This window comes from Pongo abelii, chromosome 1, assembly GCF_028885655.2.
Source record: "Pongo abelii isolate AG06213 chromosome 1, NHGRI_mPonAbe1-v2.0_pri, whole genome shotgun sequence".
In the NCBI taxonomy this organism is placed as follows: domain Eukaryota; kingdom Metazoa; phylum Chordata; class Mammalia; order Primates; family Hominidae; genus Pongo; species Pongo abelii.
Genome location: NC_071985.2, coordinates 232,393,699 through 232,421,581, shown reverse-complemented (window position 1 = coordinate 232,421,581; position 27,883 = coordinate 232,393,699). Strand labels below are relative to the sequence as shown.

At 50.6% G+C, this 27,883-nt stretch overlaps 1 protein-coding gene across 21 annotated transcripts; it reads right to left on the bottom strand.

Annotated features, from left to right (window-relative positions):
- Positions 1–66: 66 nt before the first annotated feature.
- Positions 67–27,583, bottom strand: LOC100434526 (cyclin-dependent kinase 11A). Of its 21 annotated transcripts, none has more exons than XM_024255209.2 (20): positions 27,377–27,583; positions 25,821–25,944; positions 23,830–23,945; positions 20,582–20,709; positions 18,576–18,708; positions 12,335–12,444; positions 7,175–7,336; positions 6,734–6,829; positions 6,490–6,648; positions 5,876–5,941; positions 5,105–5,280; positions 3,341–3,431; positions 2,603–2,724; positions 2,249–2,354; positions 1,922–2,043; positions 1,738–1,845; positions 1,523–1,639; positions 1,175–1,323; positions 779–968; positions 67–698 (listed from the first exon to the last, which is right to left on the bottom strand). In XM_024255209.2, the coding sequence occupies exons 2-20, from the start codon at positions 25,929–25,931 to the stop codon at positions 606–608; spliced, it is 2,355 nt and encodes a 784-aa protein (XP_024110977.1). In that variant the 5' UTR covers positions 25,932–25,944; positions 27,377–27,583; the 3' UTR covers positions 67–605. The 21 variants fall into 21 exon arrangements, 20 of the variants coding, with proteins under 20 accessions (XP_024110977.1, XP_024111000.1, XP_024111011.1 ...); XM_024255232.2 differs by having other exon boundaries at positions 7,214–7,336; XM_024255243.2 differs by having other exon boundaries at positions 7,214–7,336; positions 20,612–20,709; positions 27,377–27,550.
- Positions 27,584–27,883: the final 300 nt, after the last annotated feature.

Below are 27,883 nucleotides of genomic sequence, written 5' to 3'. Positions count from 1 at the left end.
GCCGGGTGGTCTGCGACTCCCCTCCCACACATGGTCCCGGGCCACTGAAAGGACGACACGGGGAGCTTTCCTCGAAGAATATTTTAATACATTTTAAAGCTCATAACAACCTTGTATAAAAACCTGCTGAGTCTGCTGGCACACCTGGAGCTGGGGGTTGGGGGCCGGGGGCCTGTGTGGACAGGGCTGGTCTGGACGAGCAGGTTGGGGCAAGAAGGCATCGCTCATCCCAACACAGAAACAGGTCTCCAGCTCCAAAGATTAAACCATCGACCCGGCCCCCACCAGTTCCTTTCCAAATCACGGCCCAGCCAGCCCCGTGCATGTCGAGAGTGGGAGAGGGTGTGTGGAGGTTTGTGCTGCCCCACGTGGGCACCCACAAATGCCGACCCTCTCCTCCCTGGGCAACTCACAGAGACAACACAGCTCTTTCCTCCACAACAAGGAAAAAGATTTAATTCTACAAATTTACAAACTAAAATACAAAAACAGAACATGGAGCACAAAGTAAGACGAGGAGTTCCGAGTCTCATCGCAGCTCCAGCCCCAGTAGCCGCGCCTGCGGTCCCGGCTGAGTTCGCCCCATGACGGGTCCACTCCGACCTTCAGAACTTGAGGCTGAAGCCGGGGCCCGCGGCGGAGGCCCCCTGGTTCGTGGTGGTAAGGTGGAAGCCCGTCTCCTTCAGGTCGTCGTCGCCCTGGGACGAGTCGGCTACCGTGAGGACCCTGCCCAAGCCAGCCCCACCTGTGGGCACGCCTCACCCGCCAGGCCCCTCACCAGCTGGCTGTAGCCCAGGCCTCCCTCAGGGGGCCTTGGGCTGGTGCCCCGCTTCACACGCTGCTGCTCACTCTTGGCGGGCCACGTGGGGAACATGGAGGGGTCGATGGGCAGGGGGGTCTCGCGGAAATACTCGTGCTTGAGGCCGTCCTCCGCGCTGATCCTCCTCCCGGGGAAGTAGGTCAGGAACCTGGGGGGAGAGGGCCAGAGGCCCAGGAGGCGCTCGTGTGCTCCACTGGGTACCCCAAAGATGGGCTATGTTGGGACAGGGCTCAGGGCATGGGACGCCAGGCACCAGAGCAGTTCTGGAAGGTGGTGAGACAGCAGGTAGGCCTGGGACCGGGAAGCCACCGCTATGGCTCGGGACCTCCCGCCGCCCGGCTGCACTGGGCTCACTTGTTCATGAGGTCGAAGCCCTGGTCTGACAGCAGAGCCCCGAAGCGCTTGCGGAGGTTGTTGTAGGGGTGCTCGCTGAAGGTCATCTTCTTCACTGCTGGGAGCTCACTGTAGCCAGGCCAGATTTTCTCATTGGGGGTCCCCAGCTCCTGAAAGACAGAGGTGCTTCAACAGCCACACCAAGTGGCCCATGGTGTTGGCACCTGTGTCCTGGCAGAGAAGACAAGCCACCAAGACGACTCTTGGTGGCCCCGGTCCCCATCTCAATCCAGCACCTGTGCGCCCCGCAGCCCCATTCCTGCAGCTCCTCTGAAATCCACAGCGCACCTGCGGCAGGGCCAGACCCACCTTGAACACTTCGTTGATCTGATCGATTTCCGAATTCCCAGGGAAAAGAGGCTTCTGAGTCAGCAGCTCCCCGAAGATGCAGCCCACTGACCACATGTCCACAGCTGTGGAGTATTCCTAAGAGGCCAGGAGAGGCGTTCAGGAGGGCCAGGGCCCGCGAAGCTGTGGGAGGCTGTGTGGGGGACAAGGGAGGCTCTCAGATGCCCAGGACTCACCTTGGCACCAAGCAGCAGCTCTGGGGCGCGGTACCACTGGGTCACCACGACTGGGGTGTAGGCCTTCAGAGGGGATCCGTACTCCCGTGCCAGCCCGAAGTCACCCACCTGCAATGACAGATGGGCGGCTGTGGGTGGGCCCGTGCAGGTCACCCTGGGGTGGGCCACTCGGAGGGGGGCTCACCTTGAGGATGCCGGCGTGGCTCAGCAGCAGGTTGGACGTCTTGAGGTCACGGTGCAGGATCCAGTTGTCGTGCAGGTGCTTCACCCCCCGCAGCAGCTGGATCATCAGGGTCTTCACCTCCCCTGGGAGGGAGGGAGGCTCCCATGTGGACCCGGCCGCCCCCAGCCCAGGGCACTCAGGGTGGCCCACTCGCCTCGGCAGCAACAGAGGCTTCTCAGGGCTTTCCCTGCGGATGCAGCTGGCCCTCCCTGCAGCAGTGTCACCGCGGGGGTGACCAGGACACTGCCCCCACTTGTGCGCAGAGAGGCCCCCGGGGCGCGGCTGTACCTGGCAGGAAGGGCTGTTTCATAGTCTCCATGAGGCTCTTGAGGTCGTGCTCCACGTAGTTCATCACGATGTAGATCTTGTCCATGTTGCTGCCCACCACGATCTCCTGCAGGGCACGGCTCTGTGGGTGCTGGGCACCTCCAGGCCCCCGCCCACCCCTGCACCCGGGCGCAGATGCTGAGGGACAGTAAGGACCTCCGGTGCCACCCGGGAGGCAAATGCTTGCTTCTGTGTGGTCTGTGAAGGGCTCCACTAAGCGCAGGGGAGTGTAGGAAGCACCCGGCCCCAGGACAGCATGGGGCCCTGTCGGAAAAGCCTTCCACCGGGGGCCAGGCGTGGTGGGGCCATGCTCACTCTAACGGTGACGATGTTGGGATGCTGGGCCTTGAGGATGGTGTTGATCTCCCTCAGCGACGTGATCGGGAAGCCCTCCTTCTCCTTCTCCATCTTCAGCCGCTTTAGAGCCACAATTTCATCTGGGAAGAAAATATAGACGGCACTGAGAGGCATTCTTAAAATCACGGTACCCAACAGTGGACTCGTTCAGTGACGACCGCAGGCAGTGCCCAAAGCGCCAGCATTTCACGGAGGGGGGTCTCGTTCTAGGTGGGGGCACGTGGGCACCAGTAGAACGCCCCAGCTGAGGTCTGGGCAACACCCACGGCTTCCCACTCTCAACACACCACGGACACTCACAGCCACCTACAGCCACCTGGGATCCCAGTGGCCACGCCGACTCATCGACTTCCCCAACAGAGCCGGCCTCACCTGGGATCCCAGTGGCCGACTCCCAACAGAGTTCCCGGCTCACACACCTGCTTGGGCGGGACGCTGGGAACGCAAACCTGCAGACCAGCCCCGGCACAGACCACTCCGCGCTGGGCCTGGGCTCAGTGGGGCAGGCCGCCTGCTACCGCAAGGAAGTGGCAAAGCCCCAGGGCCAGGCTGACCTCTGGCTTCTAGAGGCGCTGAGGGGTCCAACCTCCAGTAGCTGCTCAGGTGAGGCGGGACCTGGTGCAGTCGCAGCTCTCGGGCAGCCAGCCCCTGGCCCACTTCCCCTGCCTTTGTGGGGTGAACCGGGATCCCACCCACCTGTTTTCTTGTCTTTTGCTCTGTAGACCACTCCATAGGTGCCCTCCTCGATCCTGTTCAGGCACTGAAACTCCTCGACGCTCCGGCAGCCCTGGGAAGGAAGCGCCTATGTGAGGTCTCAGTGGCCATGCCAGCTAGAGGGAGGGCGGCTGCGTCCACAGGCACAGCAGACCCGGCATGGGGCAGGTGCAGGGCAGAGCCTTGGGACTGGGCTGGAGGTGAGGCCGGGAGCAGCTCAGTTCTTTCAAAGTCTCTTTCATTGCAAAACCATCTGACACTTTATTATCAAACAAAACCAGTGTGAACAAAAGGCCATCCCAGCCAGCTGCAAGGGCTCAGGCCTGTAATTCCAGCACTTTGGGAGGGCAAGGCAGGAGGATTGAGTGAGCCCAGGAGTTCAAGACCAGCCTGGCCAACATAGCAAGACTCTGTTTTCTTTTTTCTTTTTTTTTTTTTGAGACGGAGTCTCGCTCTGTCACCCAGGCTGGAGTGCAATGGTGAGATCTCGGCTCACTGCAACCTCCACCTTCTGGGTTCAGGCGATTCTCCTGCCTCAGCCTCCCTAGTAGCTGGGATTATAGGTACACACCACCACGCCAAGCTAATTTTTGTATTTTTAGTAGAGACAGGATTTCACCATATTGGCCAGCCTGGTCTTGAACTCCTGACCTCTGATCCGCCCACCGCCTCGGCCTCCCAAAGTGCTGGGATTACAGGCGTGAGCCACTGTGCCCGGCCAAAACTCTTTTCTACAAAATAAAAAATTTAGCCAGGTATGTTGGCTTGCGCCCGTAGTTCCAGCTACTCAGGAGGCTGAGATGGGAGGATTGTTTGAGCCTGGGAGGTGGAGGCTGCAGTGAGCTATGATTAAGCCACTCCACTCCAGCCTGGGTGACAGAGACAGACCCAGTCTCCAAAAAAAAGGGCATCCCGAGAGTCTCTCTGTCAAACTGGATGTGTCCCCTGCTTGTACCAGGATGACACTGAGGACGGGCACTACCTGCCAGGTGCAGCATGATGCCCCATGCCAGGGCACTTCCCCCTGGGTGTACCTTGGGGCCGGTGCCCAGGGCCGGATGTCACGTACTCGGGGTGGCCTGTGGCCTGATGCCTACGCTCAGGAGCACTAAGTGGTAGAGGCGCTTACAATGCACAGGGCAGTCGACAGAGATCTGCTGCATGCGCCAGAGAGAACCTCTCCACCCACAGGCACCAAGGAGGGGGCTGAGTCACTGCCGGTCTCCCAGGTCCCCAAGGCCACTGGCACCTTCTCAGGCTTCTCCCTTCCAAATCGCTCCCAACAATATCCTGCCTTATTGATAGCTGCCTAAGCAAAAGGCTTCTGGCCACACATCGACACTGACTCCCGTAGCCGCCCTGCACAGATGCCGGTAACAAGGCCTTGGTGCCTACATAACCCGCCCACGCAGGGGTCAAGTGGAGGGCACTGCTCTCCAGTGCGGAGGAGGACGCAGCTCGGGCAGCAGTGACAGCACTGCAGCTGCACACCCAGGCTGCCTGCCTTTCAAGCCGCAGAGCAGCCCCGTGGGCACCTCCCTGTCCACCCAGTTCCATCCAGCACAGAAAGAGGCAGGACCTAGAAGCACGAGCGGCCAGTGGCTGTGCCCGCCCCTCACTTCCCCAGTGGGTCCAGAAACCCTGTGAGGCGACAGACGCCAACATAGGGGCCAGGCTTCGCTCAGCCCCTGTGGTAACTCTGATTGCCAATGCAGACAGCGGCCCGGGGTGAGGGGAGGGCCTGACCTGCAGGGCCGGCAGGTACTTGGGCAGCTCCTGCTTGAGCTCGATGGGCGACAGGGCGGGGGAGTCGGGCACATAGTCGCCCTCTGTCAGGGCGCTGCTCTGCGGCGTCCCCTCACCCACTTCTTCCTCTGCTTCTTCACTCTCCCCGGAATCTCTGTCGAACCGTGACTCTGGAACTGGAAAAGTTGAACCTAATTACGAAGCTAGGAATAAGCAAGGATCACGAATCTCCTCCTGCCCCGGGAGCTTCAAGCAAGTGGCAGGGCTGCCCCGTGTCCCGCTGGGAGGTGCTGGTGCTGGGCTCTCACGCCCTGGACACAGGGCACCGAGGCCTAGGAGTGCTGGCAGGCTCGGCTGAAACAGAGCCCGGATGCTGAGCTGGGAGGAGGCGTGCGGTGTCACGTGGGGGACAAGCCCACATCCACGTCCCCCAGGCTGAGGACATAACCTCACTGCCTGCTGGAGGCGAGGCCAGGCCTCTGCTCTGCAGGGACAGGCCCAGAGCCACCATCTGACGGGCCTCCCCCGTGGGGAACTGGGTCTGGGCTTCCCAGCTCCTCGGCCCTGCTGGGCACTCAGGACGCCCTTGCTCAGCACTGTGCCTCGCCGAGGAATGCGGGCCCCACCGGCACAGCCTGGAGCAGCCAACGAATTAGGCGGCCTCCCAGCCCCTGGCATGCCCCACGCCTCACAGGACCGGCTGTCTTAATAGAGGGCTGCTGCACTCGGAGACAGACAAGGAAGGGGCTCTGTCTCCAGGGAAGCTCTTACCAACCAAGAGGTGGTTTTCATTTTCTCGTTCTTCATCTTCACTCATTTCTTCCTCACTTACTTCTTCTGCAAGAAAAAGGAGGCATCTGCTCAGACGGGCACCGGGGTGAGTGCTGCCACAGGCAGGATGTGGGCTCCACTTCAGCTAAGCAACAAGTGTTCCCAAGAATGGATATGGAGGCCGGGCGCGGTGGCTCACGCCTGTAATCCCAGCGCTTTGGGAGGCCGAGGCGGGTGGATCACCTGAGGTCAGGAGTTTGAGACCATCCTGGCCAACGTGGTGAAACCCCGTCTCGACTAAAAATACAAAAATTATCCGGACGTGGTGGCGCACACCTGTAGTCCCAGCTACTTGGGAGGCTGAGGCAGGAGGATCACTTGAACCCAGGAGGCAGAGGTTGCAGTGAGCCGAGATCATGCCACTGCACTCCAGCCTGGGCAACAGAGCAAGATTCCGTCTCAAAAAAACAAACAAAAAGAATCGATGTGGAGGTGTCCCGAGAAAGTCCTAGATAGAAGGGAGTTTCAACTCCCCCGCCTGCCAGCTATTTCTCTGCAGTTTCTAACACTACAGTGAAGTCACAACACCTCACACAGTCATCGCGGTGCCTCACCGGCAGACTGCTCTGACGCCTCCTCAGAGTTGCTGCCAGTCTCTTCCTCCTCCTCTTCCTCTTCCTCCTCCTCCTCCTCTGATTCTTCACTGGTGCTCCCTTCCTCCTCCTCCTCTTCCTCCTCCTCCTCTTCCTCCTCAGAACCTGAGCCTGACTCCGCTGTAGAAAGACAGCAGAGCAGAGGGTGAACCTGGGCCTTCCTGGGCAGCAGTGGTCAAGGCCTCGGCCAGGCGGTTCCAGGTACCTGACGAGGACTCGGCCGAGCTGGTCTTCCTCTCGCTGTCGCTGATGTCCTGTAAGTCGGACAGCAGGTCTCTTTCTTCCATTTTCTCTTCTTTTACTTATGAAATAAACCGTTAAAGGTGAATTTGGGGAAATGTTTTTAAACGAACAAGCTACCACCACCCCAAAACTAGTGCCTTTCACATAATGATTAACTTTGCTTGGTATGAAACCAGCTCATCCACAGATGCTGGAAGCCACTTCTCTAACGGGGCCAGTGGCGAATGTCCCAGCGGATAAACACACGTCCTGTGTCCTGGCCGCACACAGACACTCACAGTCCCTCTCACGACACGAGAGGACTTCAGCCAGCACATCTCTCACTTTCTTCTGAAGCAGTTACTTAGCTGGGCTTTAAATGACTCTTACACCTTACGCCAAACATCCCCCAGGAAAGACTCACACTGTGCAGGCTTCTGCGCAGGCGCCGGCCTGGCCTCACCTGGCTTCCGGCTGTCTCCCAACTCGAACCGCTCCCGCGGCGGCCGAGGCGGGCTGCGACTCCAGTGGCTGGCTTTCACTTTGTCGCTGTAGTCCTCTCTCATCGTTCGGTGATGTGCAGACACTGGCGCGCAGGGCAGAGAGGGAGACGGCACTAGCAACACTGCCTTCCTCAAAAGGCCCCCACCCGGCACAGCTGCCTCGTCTCCCACACCCGCTCCTGGCAGACACACCCACAGCGTGCACAGGGCGCTGACAGCATCGGGGTCAGAGGCCAGGAAGCCCAGGGAGAAAAAGCTCCAACCTGGAGGCCGTGAGCCCAAGGACCCAGGTGGACCTTCTAGACTAATCTTCACTGGTCAAAAAGGAAGGGGCGGGAGAAGATTCTGGAAAGATGGAGTAGGAAGCACTGGGAATCAGTCTCCCCACCTAGACAACAATTGCATCACAGGATCAGTCCTGTGCAACTACGGAGGTGCTCTGGAGTCTATTGAAGGTTTGCAACTTCAGGGGAAATCTTGGAGAGTAAATTGTGATTCATTAATCAACGTCACCGCTTCACACATTAGTGGCTCCCACTTCATTCCCTGCTGTGGCAGGCAGCAGCCTGCATGCAGCTCGCCGGACCCAGGTGGGCAGACGGACCCAGGTGGGCAGACGGATACACACACCCGAGGTCAGTGTGATGACTGCGTGTCCCACCCCAGAGGCATGAAGAGGCAGCAGCCACGGCCACCCCTAAGCTGAAGGTACTTCCAGGGCATGAGCACCACGTCCCCCTTTGCCCCCTTCATTTCTCCGTTTTCCCCCTTTAGGAGGCAGACACTTCAGGACAAGAACATTAAAAACAACTGTATTGGCCGGGCACAGTGGCTTATGCCTGTAATCCTAGCACTTTGGGAGGCCAAGGCGGGCGGATCACGAGGTCAGGAGATCGAGACCATCCTGGCTAACACAGTGAAACCCCGACTCTACTAAAAATACAAAAAATTAGCCGGGCGTGGTGGCGGGCACCTGTAGTCCCAGCTACTCGGGAGGCTGAGGCAGGAGAATGGTGTGAACCTGGGAGGTGGAGTTTGAAGTGAGCCGAGATCGCGCCACTGCACTCCAGCCTGGGTGACAGAGTGAGACTCCGTCTCAAAAAATAAAAAAATAAAATAAAAATAAATAAATAAATAAATAAAAACAACTGTATTGATGGGAACGTTAAAAAGTGGCTGCACATGACCAGGGAAAGGCTCAGGCTCAGAAAAGACCCGTGAAGACCCCGAGTTTCCACAACAGGCCGACCCCACAGCCACAGCCCAGCACAACCGAAACAACAAGTGCACACCCTTGAGTAGGGACCAGGAAGAGTCACATCATGAGATTCAAATGTCCATTTTTTTGACTAAGAAAAACACAAGAGAAACAAAGAAACAGGACAGTATGTCCCATTCAGAGGGGAAAAAAAGCCAACAGGCACGGTTCCTGAAAATCACCTGACGGTAGATGTCCCAGACGAAGACTTTAGGGAACTGTCTTACCCTTCAGTTCCTCAGAGAACGAAAGGAAGACGTGGAGAAAGTCAAGAAAATGACGCGTGAACACGACGGAAATATCAACAGAGACAGAAGATCCAACAAGAAACCAGAGAGAAATTCCAGAGCTAATAAGTACATGCTCACAATAGACACTAAAAAGTAAATATTCACAACAGAAACTCACAGGCAGATGTGAGCAGGCAGAAGAAATAATCGGTGAGCCTGAAGACCTAACAATAAAATCACATCGTCTGAGGAAAAGAAAGCAGAAGAGACTGAAGAAAAGTGAGCAGTGCTGAGCAGCCTCAGGGACCCCAACAGATCTGTGGGAGCCCAGGAGGGAGGAGAGGAGCAGAGAGGGTATCTGAAGAATTCCTTAAACCCCCACATTGGATGAAAACCATGAATATAAACATTAGAGAGGCTCAATGAGCTCCAGGTAGAATGAAATCAAGAGACCCACAGGAAAACCCATTATTAAACGGTTGAAAGCCAAAGGCAAAGAGAATCTTCAAAGCATCCAAGGGATCCTCAATAATCATCAGATTAAAGCATCCAAGGGATCCTCAATAAAATCATCAGATTAAAGCATCCAAGGGATCCTCAATCAGGTCATCAGATTAAAGCATCCAAGGGATCCTCAATAAGATCATCAGATTAAAGCATCCAAGGGATCCTCAATCAGATCATTGGATTAAAGCATCCAAGGGATCCTCAATCAGGTCATCAGATTAAAGTATCCAAGGGGTCCTCAATAAAATCATCAGATTAAAGCATCCAAGGGATCCTCAATCAGGTCATCGGATTACAGCATCCAAGGGATTCTCAATCAGATCATCAGATTAAAGCATCCAAGGGATCCTCAATCAGGTCATCAGATTAAAGCATCCAATGGATCCTCAATCAGGTCATCAGATTAAAGCATCCAATGGATCCTCAATCAGATCATCAGATTAAAGTATCCAAGGGATCCTCAATCAGATCATCAGATTTCTCATCAGAAACTTTGGAGGCCAGAGGACAATGGGCTGAAATATTCCAAGTGAAAAGGAAAAACTGTCAGCTAGGCATGAGGGTTCCTTGAGCCCAGGAATTCAAGACCAGCCTGGGCAGTACATGGACACCTTGTTTCTACTGAAAAATGAGCCAGGTGTGGTGGCACACGCTACGCCCGTAGGTCCCAGCTACGCGGGAGGCTGAGGTGGGAAAATTACTTGTGCCCAGGAGTTCAAGGTTGCAGTGAGCTATGATCGCTCCACTGCACTCCAGCCTGGGCAAGAGAACAAGACTCTGTCTCAAAACAACAACAAAATTGTCAACCAAGAACCACGTATCCAGCAAACTTATCTTCAAAGGTGAGAGAGAAATGAGGATATTCCCAGATAAACAAAAGCAGAGGGAGTTCATTACTACTAGACCTAGACCTGCCTTGAAGAATAAGCTCCAGGGAGTTGTGTGGGGTGTGAGGAAAGGACGCCAGACAGAAACCGGAAGCTGGGTGAAGAAATAAAGATCTCCATTAAGCCGAGGACGTGGGTGACTATAAAAGCTCGTATTGGCCAGGCGCGTTGGCTCACGCCTGTAATCGCAGCACTTTGGGAGGCCGAAGCGGGTGGATCACGAGGCCAGGAGATCGAGACCATCCTGGCAAGCACAGTGAAACACCATCTCTACTAAAAATACAAAAAATTAGCCAGGCGTGGTGGCGGGCACCTGTAGTCCCAGGTACTAAGGGAGGCTGAGGCAGGAGAATGGTGTAAACCTGGGAGGCGGAGCTTGCAGTGAGCCGAGATCGCGCCACTGTACTCCAGCCTGGGCGACAGAGCGAGACTCTGTCTCAAACAAAACAAAACAAAACAAAACAAAACAAAACCTCATATTGTTGTAACAGCGTTTTAGATCTCTACTTTTTATTTTCTATATAACTTAAAATATTAAGACATTTAAAAAGCAGCAATTACTAGTCAAAAAACGTAACAATGATTTTTAACTCCACTTTTTGTTTTCTACATAATAGGCTAATGGATTTAAAAAGTGATCATTAAGTTTATGGACAATGCATGAAGATGTCATCATTTATGGACAATATATAAATGTGACCTGCTGACGTCGACAGGAAGTGGGAGTGGAACTGCTAAAGGAGCGGAGTTTTTTTTTGTTTTCTTCATTGTGTTTTTATTTCAAAGGACTGCAGCCTGGGAGCTTAGATTTACGTTGCCCTGAATATACATTCCCGAGTCAAGTTTTCGTATGTTACTGCAGTTAAGTTGGCATTCAATTCAAACTAGTGTATTATGACTGCAGGATGTTCAGTGTAATCGTCACTATAATCAGAAAGTCGAGAGATATAAAATATAAATGAAAAGAGAGAAGAATTTACACATTTCTCTACCAAAAAATCAACTGAACAGAAGACCATTACATGGAAAATGAGGGGGAGGCAGTAAGGCCGAGAGGTAACAAAGCACAGTGAGGGGCCGGGCCTCCTCCTCCTCCTCCGAGGGCTGCAGAAGGAAGAGCCGGCTGACCCCCACCACAGCATGATGCCCCTGAAGACTTTGCTGAGTGAATAAGCTGGTCACAAAAAGATAACGACTGTGCGATTCCACTCACAAGAGGCACCCCGAGCAGCCAAGTCGAGAGACAGAAAGTGGGATGGTGGGATGGTGGGTGCCGGGGCTGCGGACAGGAAGTTGCTGTTTGATGGGGACAGTGTTAGTTCTGCAAGAGGAAGAGAGTTCTGTGGATGGATGGTTGCACGGCACTGTGAATGTGTTAATACCACCGAATTCTTCACTTGAAATGGTGAAGATGGTACGTTTTACAATATACATGTTTTACCACAGTTTCTAAAAACCGGGGAAACAAAAAAGGAAGGGGTAGCTACCTGCGGTGGCTCACGCCTGTAATCCCAGCACTTTGGGAGGTAGAGGCATGTGGATTACTTAAGATCAAGAGTTCGAGACCAGCCTGGTCAACATGGTGAAACCCTGTCTCCACTAAAAATACAAAAATTAGCTGGGAGTGGTGGCGGGTGCCTGTAATCCCAGCTACTCCGGAGGCTGAGGCAGGGGGATCGCTTGAACCCAGGAGGCGGAGGTTGCAGTGAGCCGAGATAGTACCATTGCGCTCCAGCCTGGGTGACAGAGCGAGACTCCATCCTTTAAAAAAAAAAAAAAAAAAGAGGCAGGGGCAAGTCTGTAATCTCAGCACTTTGGGAGGCCGAGGCAGGTGGATCACTTGAGGTCAAGAGTTCAAGACCAGCCTGGTCAACATGGTAAAACCCTGTCTCTACTAAAAATAAAAAAAAATAGCTGAACATGGTGGCGGGTGCCTGTAATCCCTGCTACTCGGGAGGCTGAGGCAGGAGGATCACTTTAACCCGGAGGCAGGGGTTGCAGTGAGCCAAGATCGCGCCACCGCACTCCAGCCCGGGGGACAAGAGCAAAACTCTGTCTCCAAAAAAAAAAAAAAAAAAAAAAGGCAGGGGCGAAAAGCAAGCGCAGGAACCAAGCACCCGCCTGTGAAAGCAAGTGCCCAACACCAGGGGGCAGCAGACACGCGTCCCGCCGAGCACAGCTGCCCACCGCGCCGCCTACCTTCCCTGCGGGCCTCTCGCTCCTTGCGCCGCTCCTCCGCCCGCCGCTCGCGCTCCTTCTGCTCCCGCATCTTGCGCTCCCGCTTCCTTTCTAACTGCTCCAAGCGGTCCCTGAAGAGGCACACGCCATCATTCCCCCTAAACAGAAGCTTGCTTATCCCGTTTTTGCCCAAATTTGTAAACTGGCTAAGTAGATCAATCCATGAAGAGTTTTTCTTTTTTTTTTTTTTCAGACGGAGTCTCGATATGCCGCCCGGGCTGGAGTGCAGTGGCGCGATCGCGGCTCACTGCAACCTCTGCCTCCCGGGTTCGAGCGATTCTCCTGCCTCAGCCTCCGGAGTAGCTGGGACTACAGGCGTGCGCCACCACTCCCAGCTAATTTCTGTATTTTTAGTAGAGACGGGGGTTTCACCATGTTGGCCAGGATGGTCTCAATCTCCTGACCTCATGATCCGCCCTCCTCGGCTTTTCAAAGTGCTGGGATTACAGGCGTGAGCCACCGCGCCTGGATGCTTTTCTTTTTTTCCTTTTTTTTTTTTAAAGACGGAGTCTCGATCTGTCCCCCAGGCTGGAGTGCGGTGGCATGATCTCAGCTCACTGCAGTCCCTGCCTCCTGGGTTCAAGCGATTCTCCTGTCTCATCCACCCGAGTTGCTGGAATTACAGGCATGGGTTACCACACAAGGCTAATTTTTGTATTTTTAGTAGAGATAGGGTCTTGAACTCCTGGCCTCAAGTGATCCTCCTGCCTCAGCCTTCCACAGTGCTGGGATTACAAGCGTGAGACACTTTGCTGGCCAAGATACACATTCTGAGAGCACCGTTCCTAATGAGCCACACGAGTAGTCTGGGAGACGTAGTGAGACCCCATCTCTACAAAAATCAGAAAACTAGCTGGGCATGGTGGTGTGCACCGGTGATCCCAACTACTCAGGAGGCCGAGGTGAGAGGACTGCTTGACCAGGAGTGGGACCTTGTCTCAAAAAACAAAACAAAAAGACACCCCACTGGTTCTAGCATATTTCTGTTTAGTAGCTCTAAAACACAAGAATTTCGGTAAGTATATATGACAACCAAATTTAAACCCAAATTAATTATGAGATAAAACTGCACAGGCTAAAAAAAACAGGCAGAGAAGCCTGTTAGGAAAAGTGGGGATGAGGCCACAAACTCAGGCCGAGGCCCCAGTGCTGTCCGTGACTCAATGGATTGCCTGGGCACATGGACCCCAGACCATTTCCCACCTATGTGGGCACGAATGTGGTTAAGGGAGGGGGCAGGGGAAGCTGCCTAAAAAGAAGGTGTCATTGGAACGTAAGAGCTCTGAGTGACTGATATCTGCGGTTGGCTGCATCATAAAGTGGCCAAGTAACATCGATCCGTGAGAGTTAATTTTTCACGTTCCTCTAGAGTTAAGCGCAAATACAATATGAAAAATAGGTTTTTTAAAAAAAGTATCACTATACGCACAGAGAAATGAACACACCTAAGAAATGGGAACAATGGAAAAAGGCCTACAGTCTAGCAGTGCACAATAATGTGCCGATACTGGTCTACATCGGATGTCACCGCTGGAGGAGGCTGGATGGAGGCTTCCGGATTCCAGGTGCTACTTTCAAATACCCATGAATCCTAACTACTTCAAAATAAAAGTTGACACATAAAATTCAACTACTGAATCCAATGATTTCCAGTAAATCGATGAAGTTCTGCAACCATCAGTCACCATGAGCCAGTTTTCGGCATTTCCATCACCCGACCCTGTTCCTCATGGGCACCTGCAGTCCAGGACCCAGTACTCTGGGCGACTGTCCTGCCAGCGCGGGGCGGGGTCTGTTGCTTTCCTTCCTTCTCTTCAGGTGAAGAAAGCCTTGGTTAATGACCTGACAACCACCGTTTTTGATATAAGTGCCTTCTCTAAGCATTGCTGTAGCTGCATCTCTAAATTTTGACACATTGTTTTTTTTTTTTTTTTTTTTTTTTGATGGAGTCTCACTCTGTCGCCCAGGCTGGAGTGCAGTGGTGCGATCTTGGCTCACTGCAAGCTCCACCTCCCGGGTTCATGCCATTCTCCAGCCTCAGCCTCCCGAGTGGCTGAGACTACAGGCGCCTACTACCACAGTAGGCTAATTTTTTGTATTTTTTGTAGAGACTGGGTTTCACCATGCTAGCCAGGACGGTCTCAATCTCCTGACCTTGTGATCTGCCCGCCTCGGCCTCCCAAAGTGCTGGGATTACAGGCGTGAGCCACCATGACCGGCCACATTGTTTTCATTGTTATTTAGTTCAAGATATTTTCTGTTTTCCTTATAATTATTTCTATGAGCCATGAGTTTTTCAGAATTGTGTTGTTAAATTTTCTAACATTTGAAGATTTCCCCAGGTTTCTTTCTGTTGTTAATTTCTAATTTAATTCTTTTGTAGTGCAATGGCGCAATCTCGGCTCACTGCAACCTCTGCCTCCCAGGTTCAAGCGATTCTCCTGCCTCAGCCTCCCAAGTAGCTGGGGTTACACGCGCCCGCCAGCACGCTTGGCTAATTTTTGCATTTTTAGTAGAGACAGGGTTTTACTATGTTGGCCAGGCTGGTCTCGAACTCCTGACCTCAGATCATCTGCCCACCTCGGCCTCCCAAAGTGCTGGGTTTACAGGCCCGAGCCACCGTGCCCGGCTGCCATTTCCAATTCTAATTAATAAATGATCCATTTCTTTCCATTCAATCAGTGTTTGCTTCATGGATTTTGGGCTGTGTGGTTAGATGCATTCAGATGTATCATTGCTGTGTCTTCCTGCTGTATTGGCCTTTTTGTGGCTGTGAAGTCCTTGCTCCTTCTTGTTTCTAGCTTTTTTTTTTTTTTTTTTTTGACAGGGTCTTGGTCTGTCGCCCAGGCTGGAGTGCAGTGGCGCAATCTCGGCTCACTGCAACCTCCATCTCACGAGTTCAAGTGATTCTCATACCTGAGCCTCCGGAGTAGCTGGGATTACAGGTGTGTGCCACCACACCCAGATGATTTTTGTATTTTTAGTAGAGACGGGGTTTCACCATGTTGGCCAGGCTGGTTTCTAATATTTCTTAACATCTGTTTTGTCTGGTATGAGTACAGCCATTCAAGCTCTCCTGTGAGAGCTGATGTTTGTAGGCTGCGTCTTTTCCCGTTCTCTAGCAGACAGCATACAGTTAGATCTTGTTTTTCTATCTGATAATCTGCCCCGTCTGTTTGGGGCACAGAGACCTTTCACATGTCATAGAATTACATGTACAGTTGGATTTACTCTTCTCGCTTTGTTCTGTGTCTTTTTTATTCTTCCCTTTTTGATTTTAAATTACATATGTTTAGCATATCACTTTAATTTGTTATTTGTACTTTTTAAAAAGTTGTTTCTAAGTGGTTGTTCTAGGGCTCACAATATTCCTCACAATACTAGCTCAATTCCAGTAAAATTTAAAACTGTTGTAATACAGCTTCATTCCCTCTCTTCTCTGTGCAGTCCATGTATGTTCTATACCACGACAACACAGTGTAATTATTTTATACAATCGTAGTTCCAGTAAAACCTAAGATGTGAGGAGAGATATTTATAGGATATTGACGTCAACCTACACTTGCTATCTGCAGTGCCTGTCCTGCCTTCCTGAGGATTCAAGTTACCGACTGCTGTCATTTCAACTTGAAGGTCTTCCTTTAGTATTTCCTTTAAGGCAGGTCTCGCCAACAATGAATCCCACCAGTCTCTGCTTCTCAGGGAATGTCTTTCGTTCCCTTTCACTTGTGTAGAACGGTTTTGATTCCTGGCTGACGGTTCTTCTCTTTGAGCAGCTTGAGTATGCCACTCCACTGCCTTCTGGCCTCCATTGTTTCTAAGAAGTCAGTGGCTGGCGGTATTGAAGCTCCCGCTCCCCTTTCATGGGATGGGTCATTCTTCTCTGAGGCCTTTCAACATTTTCTCTTTTGCCTTTGCCAGTTCAAATGATGTGACTTTGTATTTATTTTAGTTCAAACTTCCTGTGCTCTTGAATGTGCAGATTTTTTTTTTTTAATTAAAATTTGGGAAGTTTTTAACCATTATTGTAAAAAATACCTTTCCTCTCTCCTGGAACCCCCATTCGACGTGTTTTGGTACAGCAGATGTTGTACCACGGGTTTCTGAGGCTCTGTTCATTTTTCTTGCTTTTTTCTCTCTGTTCTTCAGGATGGATAATTTCTACTGCTCCATCCACAAGTTGTTTCCAAGCCTTTACTAAATTCAACATCTGGACACTCAGACAGTTTCTACTGATGATGTTCTTCCTCAATACAGGTCACACTGTCATACTTCTTTGTATTTTAGATAATACATTTGTAGCAATTCTGGATTCTAAGTTTTCCCTTTCGCTGTTACCACCGAGGCCTGTCTGGTTGTCCGTGAAATCCATCTCCCTCACAGCTCGTGGCCACGCCATTCTTTCCCACATGCCTATTTTAATTTTCAGCCTTGGCTTCCTAGGGGTCACCACCGTGTCTGCACAGCTTAGCAATTAGCCAGCACTGGAAAGAGGCTGGGCTCAGATACCTCGAGCCACAGTAAGGCTTCCTTGGCCCACGGATGTGTGTGGACAGGGAGCACATTGAACGTTCAGGCTTCATTCGCATCTGCGGCGGCTTCTATTTTCTGCTAGGTCCTTGCACACAGCTGCATCCTCAGGCTGGTCAGAAGTGGGTGGCGGCTCGAGCTCTCTCCAGTCTCTGCTGCACGTCTTTGGCTAGATCACAGCTGTTCCCAACCACACTGTACTTCATTCTAGCAGACCTCTTGGCCTTTTCTTCCCTCCACTGAGGATGCTGGTGGGCAAGGCCACCACCCACTGCTGTAAACAGAGTAACCCCTTCCAAGACAGCAAGGAAACTGCAGGTCCTGCAGCTGCCCTGGCCCAGCGGAACCTCCGTGCTTCCAAAGTGCAGAGTGGAAGCAGTAAAGGGAGCAGCTCTCAGGCCAGAAGGTCAGATTCTTACTGCTTTCACCCACAGCTCAGCAGTTTTCCAAGCATCAGTGCTTCTCAGATTATCCTTCTCAGTTTCCTTCTTGTCAGAGACAAGGTCTCCCTACGTTGCCCAGGCTGGCCTCATGCAGTCCTCTGGCCTTAGCCTCCCAAGTAGCATATGCTACCACACCCAGTTCTGGATTGGCTGATCTGAATCGGCCCTACCCAGAAGTCTGCCCCCAACACTTTTTGCTCCTTCACTCTTCTGTCTTTACCTTCTGGGAAATCAATATGACGGCCCAAATTTCCTACCTCCACTTCTATCCCAAGCTCTACTCTCGTGGGACAAGGCACACTTGGTATCTGGCACAGGGCGTGGCATACATGAATGTTGCACACACACACTAAAAATATATGAATGTTTAATACACTAACAGGAACTAGGCCAACTGAAACCTTGCTCACTCCACAGCAGTCTCGGACTTTGACCCCTGGGCCTCAGTGTCTCCCACACCCTTTGGCATCAACAAGAACCAGCGCCCTCTCATCATCTTTACACACTGTGCACCCAGCCCTGGCTGCTGGCAAACATCGCTGCACATGCCTTTCCACTTCAGACTCCTCTGTTCCTGGAGCAGCTCGCAAGCTTTCTCTGGACTCACTCTGAAGGCAGAGATGGGCCTGCTCACACCTGGCCTATAGCCTTTTTCCTGGTTCACAGAACAGATCTGGGGCTACACCAATATTCTTTCTTAGGAATCTGGCTTATAAAGGGGAACGAATATACAGACAAATGGCCAGGAGTCCTAGGAGTCCAGTGTCCCGATTTCCAGACTGTTTCAAGGTTTTTGGGATCTCCCTTCTTCTTCTTCTTTTTTTTTGAGACAGAGTCTCACTCTGTCAACCAGGCTGGAGTGCAGTAGCGCGATCACAGCTTACTGCAGCCTTGACCTCCCAGGCTCAAGGGATCCTCCCAACTCAGCCTCCTAAAGTGCTGGGATTCCAGGCGTGAGCCACTGCGCCTGGCTGGATGTGCAGATTTCTGATCCCTTCATTGTCTTCCCTCAATCAAATCATGCCCGTTCTTACTTCCAGATGCAGTAAAAACTCACTCCCTCAGGACAGTTCTCTTGGTCAGCCTCATCCAGTGTTCATTGTGCTGTTTTCCATGTCTAACACTTCTGCACCAAATGTGACTTCTATTGCCAAATTATTCTTCATTGTTATGATGGTACACACCACCACAGCCCTTTCATAAGTCCTCAACTGATCCAGCCCACTCACCTTTCTCTCCTGGAATGCTCCCTTGCCATCTCCCTTCTCTTCTGTCTTTCCCATTCCCGGCGAGCTTTATCCTGTTCTTCTCCATGTCGTTTCCGACGTTCGTGCTCTCTTTCTTTCACTCTAGCATGCTTCCCTAATGAGAAATAAAGTGTCATGCAAAGAAACCTCACTTCAAAAATTTCACGAGGCCGGGCACGGTGGCTTACGCCTGTAATCCCAGCACTTTGGGAGGCCCAGGCGGGCAGATCACCTGAGGTCAGGAGGTCAAAACCAGCCTGGCCAACATGGTGAAACCCCATCTCTACTAAAAATACAAAAATTAGCTGGGCGTGGTGGCAGGCACCTGTAATCCCAGGTACTAAGGGAGGCTGAGGCTGTAGAATCACTTGAACCTGGGAGGTGGAGGTTGCGGTGAGCCGAGATCGCACCGCTGCACTCCAGCCTGGGCGAAAGAGACTCCATCTCAAAAAAAAAAAAAAACACATGAAAATGAAATTAAATCAAGAACATTAAATATTTAAATAATGATGTTAATATTAAGTAATCCTAATTTTTTTTTTTAAAGAGACAGGGTCTCACTATATTGGCCAGGCTGGTCTTGAACTCCTGGGCTCAAGTGATCCTCCATCCTTGTCCTCCAATGTGCTGGGATTACAGGCCTGGGCCACTGCACCCAGCCGAATAATCATGATTTTATGTTAAATAAAAAACTTTGAAAATAGAAAACTATCTGCACTAAACGTCTAATTATGAAGAAAGAAGAAAAAAGAAAAACAATTCTGCTATCACAGAAGAGCAGAATTGCAATATTCGTCTTTTAAAAATTTTCTATACTGAATAAACTATAAGTAAAACATTAGTTTTATAATAAAAAATCACTCTTCATAAAGACTACAGAACAAAGCTTTGCTATCGGTGGGCTTCTACACTGTGCAATGAAGCCACATTAATTAATCAAGTGTATTTATAATAAGGAGATTTAAATCAGGCTCCAGGTCCGACTTTCCTAACACCTGTAAGAACCTCCTGATGTTGGTATGAGATCAAACTGCTCAAGCCAAACCCATTCTTTGGACTTGACCAAATACCCATTTTGGGGTGTGTTTTTCTCCGATACTTGTTGAATTAAGGTCATTTTAAATGTAAACAAACTGCTCCCAAACAATATAATGGGGGAGAGAAAACCCCAGAAGAAAAATGGACTAGCCATTCTGAATGACACACGCACGCTTTCAGCTACAGTTTGCTCTCTCTGGTTTTCGGTCTGTGACGCACGCATGCTTTCAGCTAGAGTATTCTCTCTATAGCCCCTCTGATCGGTCTGTGATGCACACACGCTTTCAGCTAGAGTATTCTCTCTATAGCCCCTCTGAAGGGTCTGTGATGCATACATGCTTTCAGCTAGAGTATTCTTTTTTTTTTTTTTTTTTTTTTGAGACAGAGTCTTGCTCTGTCGCCCAGGCTAGAGTGTGCAGTGGCGCGATCTCGGCTCACTGCAAGCTCCGCCTCCCAGGTTCATGCCATTCTCCTGCCTCAGCCTCCCGAGCAGCTGGAACTACAGGTGCCCGCCACCACGCCTGGATAATTTTTTGTATTTTTAGTAGAGACGGGGTTTCACCGTGTTAGCCAGGATGGTCTTGATCTCCTGACCTTGTGATCTGCCCGTCTCGGCCTCCCAAAGTGCTGGGATTACAGGCTTGAGCCACTGCTCCCAGCCTTCAGCTACAGTATTCTCTCTATAGCCCCTCTGAATGGCCTGTGACACACGCACACTTTCAGCTGGAGTTTGCTCTCTATAGCCCTTCTGAATGGTCTGTGATGCACGCATGCTTTCAGCTAGAGTATTCTCTCTATAGCCCTTCTGAATGGTCTGTGACACACGTATGCTTTCAGCTAGAGTGTGCTTTCTCTGGTTTTTCAGTGGTGCTCTGGAGAAGGCAGAAGAGAAGGAACAGGAAAGAAACCACACTTAAACATGATGTCAAAGAAAGTAAATGCTTCTGTACCCCCTCCTGCTGAATGGCTACGATGCCTACGTTTCTCTTTTCTCTTTTCATCTTTTCTGTGATGAGCTTTTTCTTTCCAAGACATTTGCTGGGGTGGTTTGATGGCCAAAGAATCACCTTCTTCTCCTCTGAAATAAAACACAACAGCACTGCATCACGCTTGAGAAAGTGCGAAGAAGCATCAGGCTATTATGAGGTTTCTTCAACCCAGACAAATGCAGGATTCAGATAGCAACGAAGCTGAAACATCATTTAAAAAATTACATTAATTCTCCAACTTCAGTCATCTTTTTTTTTTTTAAAAAACAGAGTCTTGCTCTGTCACCCAGGCTGGAGTGTAGAGACGCGATCTCGGCTCACTGCAACCTCCACCTTTCCGGGTTCACGCCATTCTCCCGCCTCAGACTCCGGAGTAGCTGGGACTACAGGCACCTGCCACCACACCCAGCTAATTTTTGTATTTTTAGTAGAGACGAGGTTTCACCGTGTTAGCCAGGATGTTCTCGATCTCCTGACCTCGTGATCCGCCCGCCTCGGTCTCCCAAAGTGCTGGGATTACAGGCGTGAGCCACCGCGCCCAGCCTAGGCGTCTGAAGATTCAGATGAAAAATGTAAGAAATCAATGTTTTGTGCAGATGGAACGAAATGCCTCTCAGAGAACCTGCAGGGGGTGAGGGGCAGGTTCATTAGCTTGACTGTGGTGACAGTTTCATGGGCGTGTAAAAATACATCACATCTTATTTATTTTATGTATTTATTTTTATTTTATTTTATTTTATTTTATTTATTTTTTTATTACTTTTTTTTTTTTTTTGAGATGGAGTCTTGCTCTGTCACCCAGGCTGGAGGGCAGTGGCGAGACTCTCGGCTCACTGCAAGCTCCACCTCCTGGGTTCATGCCATTCTCCTGCCTCAGCCTTCTGAGTAACTGGGACTACAGGCGCCCACCACCATGCCCGGCTAATTTTTTTTGTATTTTTTAGTAGAGACGGAGTTTCACTGTGTTAGCCAGGATGGTCTCCATCTCCTGACCTTGTGATCTGCCTGCCTCGGCCTCCCAAAGTGCTGGGATTACAGGCGTGAGCCACCACGCCCGGCCTGTATTTATTTTCTTGAGATGGAGTCTCGCTCTGTTGCCCAGGCTGGAAAGCAGTGGCGCAATCTCAGCTCACTGCAACCTCCGCCTCCCGTCCCAGGTTCAAGCAATTCTCCTGCCTCAGCCTCTGGAGTAGCTGGGAGTACAGGTGTGCGCCACCACAGCCAGCTAATTTTTATATTTTTAGTAGAGACGGGGTTTAACCATATTGGTCAGGCTGGTCTGAAACTCATGACCTCATGATCCACCCGCCTCGGCCTCCCAAAGTGCTGGGATTACAGGCATGAGCCACCACACCAGGAGTTATTCTTATTTTTTTCAGACAGAATCTTGCTCTGTCCCCCAGGGTAGAGTACAGAGGCACAATCTTGGCTCACTGCAACCTTTGCCTCCCAGGTTCAAGCAATTCTCCTGCCTCAGCCGCCTGAGTAGCTGGGACTACAGGTGTACACCACCATGCCAGGCTAATTTTTGTATTTGTAGTAGAGACGGGCTTTCACCAGTAACCCTAGAAAAGAGTAAACCTCAACAGTTATAACAGCATGCCCTGTCACAGTAATCGTAGGCCATGGCTCGCGCCTGTAATCCCAGCGTTTTGGGAGGCCGAGGTGGACAGATCACGAGGTCAGGAGATCAAGACCATCCTGGCTAATTTTTTATATTTTTAGTAGAGACGGGGTTTCGCCGTGCTAGCCAGGAGGCTGAGGCAGGAGAATGGTGTGAACCTGGGAGGCGGAGCTTGCAGTGAGCCTAGATGGCGCCACTGCACTCCAGCCTGGGTGAGCGAGACTCCGAGACACCATCTCAAAAAAAAAGAGAACACTTCAGTATTTACAACAGCACACTGAGCACACTGTCACAGTAACCGTAGGAAAGAGTAAATCTCAATAGTTACAACAGCATGGCCTGTCACAGTAACCCTAAGAAACAGTAAATCTCATATTTACAACAGCACGCCCTGTCACAATAACCCTCGGAAAGAGTAAACCTCAGTAGTTACAACAGCACACCCTGTCACAGTAACCCTAGGAAAGAGTAAACCTCAATAGTTACAACAGCACGCCCTGTCACAGTAACCCTAGGAAAGAGTAAACCTTAACAGTTACAACAGCACACGCTGTCACAGTAACCCTAGGAAAGAGTAAACCTTAACAGTTACAACAGCACGCCGTGTCACAGTAACCCTAGGAAAGAGTAAACCTTAACAGTTACAACAGCACACCCTGTCACAGTAACCCTAGGAAAGAGTAAACCTCAATAGTTACAACAGCACACCCTGTCACAGTAACCCTAGGAAAGAGTAAACCTTAACAGTTACAACAGCACACGCTGTCACAGTAACCCTAGGAAAGAGTAAACCTTAACAGTTACAACAGCACACCCTGTCACAGTAACCCTAGGAAAGAGTAAACCTCAATAGTTACAACAGCACACCCTGTCAGAGTAACCCTAGGAAAGAGTAAACCTTAACAGTTACAACAGCACACCCTGTCACAGTAACCCTAGGAAAGAGTAAACCTCAATAGTTACAACAGCACACCCTGTCACAGTAACCCTAGGAAAGAGTAAACCTTAACAGTTACAACAGCACACCCTGTCACAGTAACCCTAGGAAAGAGTAAACCTCAATAGTTACAACAGCACACCCTGTCACAGTAACCCTAGGAAAGAGTAAACCTCAATAGTTACAACAGCACGCCCTGTCACAGTAACCCTAGGAAAGAGTAAACCTTAACAGTTACAACAGCACGCCCTGTCACAGTAACCCTAGGAAAGAGTAAACCTTAACAGTTACAACAGCACACGCTGTCACAGTAACCCTAGGAAAGAGTAAACCTCAGTAGTTACAACAGCACACCCTGTCAGAGTAACCCTAGGAAAGAGTAAACCTTAACAGTTACAACAGCACGCCGTGTCACAGTAACCCTAGGAAAGAGTAAACCTTAACAGTTACAACAGCACACCCTGTCACAGTAACCCTAGGAAAGAGTAAACCTTAACAGTTACAACAGCACGCCGTGTCACAGTAACCCTAGGAAAGAGTAAACCTTAATATTTACAACAGCACGCAGTTGTCACAGTAACCCTAGGAAGGGCCGGCCAGGCCAGGGCTGTGTACGGCTCCGTCTTGCACATGTGTGCATCCGCTCACCTGTCTTCCATGGAGTCTTCTCTTCTGTACGGGGAGTTCCTTATGGTGATCTCCATGCGGTGGTCTCTCAGCTCCCCCTCCTCAAGGGAGTCCCGCTTGGAATCGCGGTCATCAGACTACGAAGCAAAGACAAAGTTAATCATTTTCTTTATCAATTTTTTTTCTTCATAAAGTATTTTTAATGATAATCAAACCTGGGCAACATCCAAGAACAAACTTTCATATATACTCTGAATGAGCCAGTGTTATAAAATATAAAGAAGTTTTGGCCGGGTGCGGTGGCTCACGCTTGTCATCCCAGCAATTTGGGAGGCCCCGGCAGGCGGATCACGAGGTCAGGAGCTCGAGACCACCCTGGACAACACAGTGAAACCCCGTCTCTACTAAAAATACAAAAATTAGCTGGGCGTAGTGACAGGAACCGCTTGAACCTGGGAGGCGGACGTTGCAGTGACCCGAGATCACACCACTGCACTCCAGCCTGGGCGACAGAGTTAGACTCCGTCTCAGGGAAAAAAAAAAAACAAAAAAACAAACAAACAAACTTTCATTCAACTCTCATCACATTAAAATTACAACTCTCTGTAATCTGAAACCTGAGATGAGAAATTAAAAAACAGCATATATGACAAGGGACATTAGACTCTATGCCAAGTATGTTAGTTGCTTATATGAGCCAAAAATGAATCTTAAGGCGTATCTTGCAAACTAAATACTTTGTGATGCCTCATATGGTACAGGCATCCCTTGGAGATATTTTGGGTTTGGTTCCAGAACACCACAATAAAGTGAGTCACACAAATTTTTTGGTTTCCCAACGCATATAAAAGTTTGGTTTAGGCCGGGCACGGTGGCTCACGCATGTAATCCCAGCACTTTGGGAGGCTGAGGCAGGTGGATCACCTGAGGTCAGGAGTTCGAGACCAGCTGAACAATAAGGCGAAAGCCCGTCTCTACTAAAAATACAAAAATTAGCCGAGCGTGGTGGCTGGTGCCTGTAGTCCCAGCTTGGGAGGCTGAGACAGGAGAATTGCCTGAACCCAGGAGGCGGAGGTGGCAGTGAACTGAGATCATGCCACTGCACTCCAGCCTGGGCAATGGAGCGAGACTCTGTCTCAAAAAAAAAGGCCCGGTGCAGTGGCTCACACCTGTAATCCCAGCACTTTGGGAGGCCGAGGTGGGAGGATCACAAGGTCAGGAGATTAAGACCATCCTGGCTAACACGGTGAGACCCCATCTCTACTAAAAATACAAAAAATTAGCTTGGCATGTTGGTGGGCCCCTGTAGTCCCAGCTACTCGGGAGGCTGAGGCAGGAGAATGGCGTGAACCCGGCCCTGGGCGACAAAGCGAGACTCCGTCTCAAAAACAACAAAAAAAGCTAACAAAGTGAGCACATGCTATTGGAAAAATACTCAAAGCAGAGTTGCTACAAACCTTTAATATGGAAAAATTACAATAGCTGTGAAGCATAATAAAGTGAAGTGCAATACAACAAGGTATGCCTGTACTCACAAACATCCCAAATGATGCTACACATCTTAGCAAGAGGTACTTTGCCAATGCCTCTTACCAAATTACTAAAAAGGTTTCCTGAGTACATTACTATGCAAACCAAGAAAGAAGTAAAACATTTATATTAATTTCAAGGCAAGTTCCCACTATATTAAAAATACTTAGAGATAGTATTATGAATATACTAATGATAAAACATGAAAAATTAGTCCAGTTTTGCTAATGACTTAACATTCAAAATATTTTATTCTCCATGTATGCTCAATCTAGACACAGCTTTAGTGTGTTAAATCTGCCTTTAATGTCAACTGAATATTTGAATGTTTTTGTTAATTTTTAGAATAGATTTTGGGCTCACCTGCGACATTTGGAAGTACAAAAGAACTTCACTGAAGAAGCGTTGTTCTAATGGAAAAATGAGGGCAAAGAAATTAAATCTCCTTTAAGAAAACCACTTACTTAAAAAATATGGCTTACGTTTTTTAAGCGTTTTATCTCTGCTTTCTCCTCTTGTTCCTTCCTTCGTTTCTTTTCCTGAAGAATTTCATCTAAAGTTTTCACTTTCCAAGAGTCCTTTTCATCACCCATTTGACTTAAAACACTGTAAAAAGAAAAATAATTCAGCCTACATCAGGACACAGCAAGCTATGGTGCTCTGTTGTTTCTGAACACTTGAACCTAAGTCACTTTTGAGGGATTCAGAATAAATCCTCATTAAGAATAAGGAGTTGTGCCCGGCGCAGTGGCTCAAGACGGTGACCCTAGCACTTTGGGAGGCCGAGGCGGGTGGATTGCTGGAGCTCAGTTCGAGACCAGCCCGGGCAACATGGCAAAACCTCGTCTCTACAAAAAATACAAAAGTTAGCCCAGTGTGGTGGCGCGTGCCTGTATTCCTAGCTACAGGAAGGAGGCTGCTAGAGGCAAGAGGATCACTTGAATCAGAGAGGTTAAGGCTGCAATGAGCCAAGACTGCACCACTGCACTCCAGCCCGGATAACAAAGTAAGACTTGGTTAAAAAAAAAAAAAAAGGTAAGTTCTAGGCTGAGGCGGGTGGATCACAAGGTCAGGAGGTCAAGACCAGCCTGGCCAACACGGAGAAAAACCTGTCTCTACTAAAAATATAAAACTTAGCTGGGCGTGGTGGCGGTTGCCTGGAATCCCAGCTACTCGGGAGGCTAAGGCAGGAGAATCGCTTGAATCCGAAAGGCGGAGGTTCCAGTGAGCCGAGGTCGCGTCACTGCTATCCAGAAAGACCCTGTCTCAAAAAAAAAAAAAAAAGAAAAAAAAAAAAAAAACAACAAGAAGGATATGTTGTAAGCCAGGCAAGGTGGCGAGCGCCTGTAGTCCCATATACTCTGCAAGCTGAGATGGGAGACCGATTGAGTCCAGGAGTTCCAGGCTGAAGGGCGCTTGTGAACAGCCACTGCACTGCAGCATGGGCGACAAAAAAGAGTGATGGGTTCTGAAAAATGACCGCTTGAAATCAAATCTCGTTTCTGTCATTCTCGTATGGTCTTGGGTAACGTAATTCACCTCAGTTTAGTCTTCTGTACAACCAGAATAACAACACCTACGTGATAGGATCGATCGCGGATTAAAGATCATCCGTTTAAAGGCTCTTAACTCAGGACCTGCCACTCATCAAACACTGCTTTTACTGTCAGAATCTGCTAGGAAGACCACTTGGACTATGGGAAGCCACTAGCACACTGGACAGCTGCACCTTGAGACCGGGGAGACGCTCCGAGATGTGCTCGCGAACAAGGCCACCTGACCCGGGCACTGGGCTATTTCCTCGGGTTCAGCCCTGCACACTTGAGGTTCGGCCTGGCAGACGTTGGCTCCAGACAGCGTTTGGACCCGCCGCCTCCACCACCCAAAGTTCCGTCCGGGATGAGACTGTCCGCGGAAGCGAGGGTGTCGCTCGCCCCTGGGCCCAGGTCCGCCCCGCTCCGAGGCCTGCTCGGAAGAAAGACCTGGATGTGCAGTTCTCGTCGCGCTCCCACACCTGGTCCGCCCAGTCGGAACTCACCCCTACGCCGCCGCCGCTGCCGCCGCCGCCGCCGGTCCCCAAGCCAGAGAAGAAACAGCAACCGGCGCGCGCCAGAAGTATCGTCACTTCCTGTGTTGGCGCGTAATGATGATATAATAGCCGACCTCCGGCCCAGAACTCAAGACAACGACAGGGGCTCGCTCCGTGTAGCACTTCCTGTGTCTGCGCGGGATGATGACGCATAAAACAGCGCTTGCTCAGGTCCAGAAAGACAGAAGAAACAGCGCCCTGAGCGCACTTCCGACTTCGGCGCGGGCTGGTGACGCAGGAATCGGGACTCCCGGTGAGCGACGCCTACTTTTGGAGCAGTGTGCGCCTGCGCGGAGCGCGTGGCTGGCTTCCGGAATCCGACCGGGACTTTTCCGGTAGCGAAGCCCGCGCCTGTGGCAAGGCTTGCGAGCTGAATGCCTTCGCGTTGGACGCCCGCATTCCACCCCCTTGACCGCTGGGACCCCTAGTGGCGGGTGGGTGGAGCGCGCTCCATTT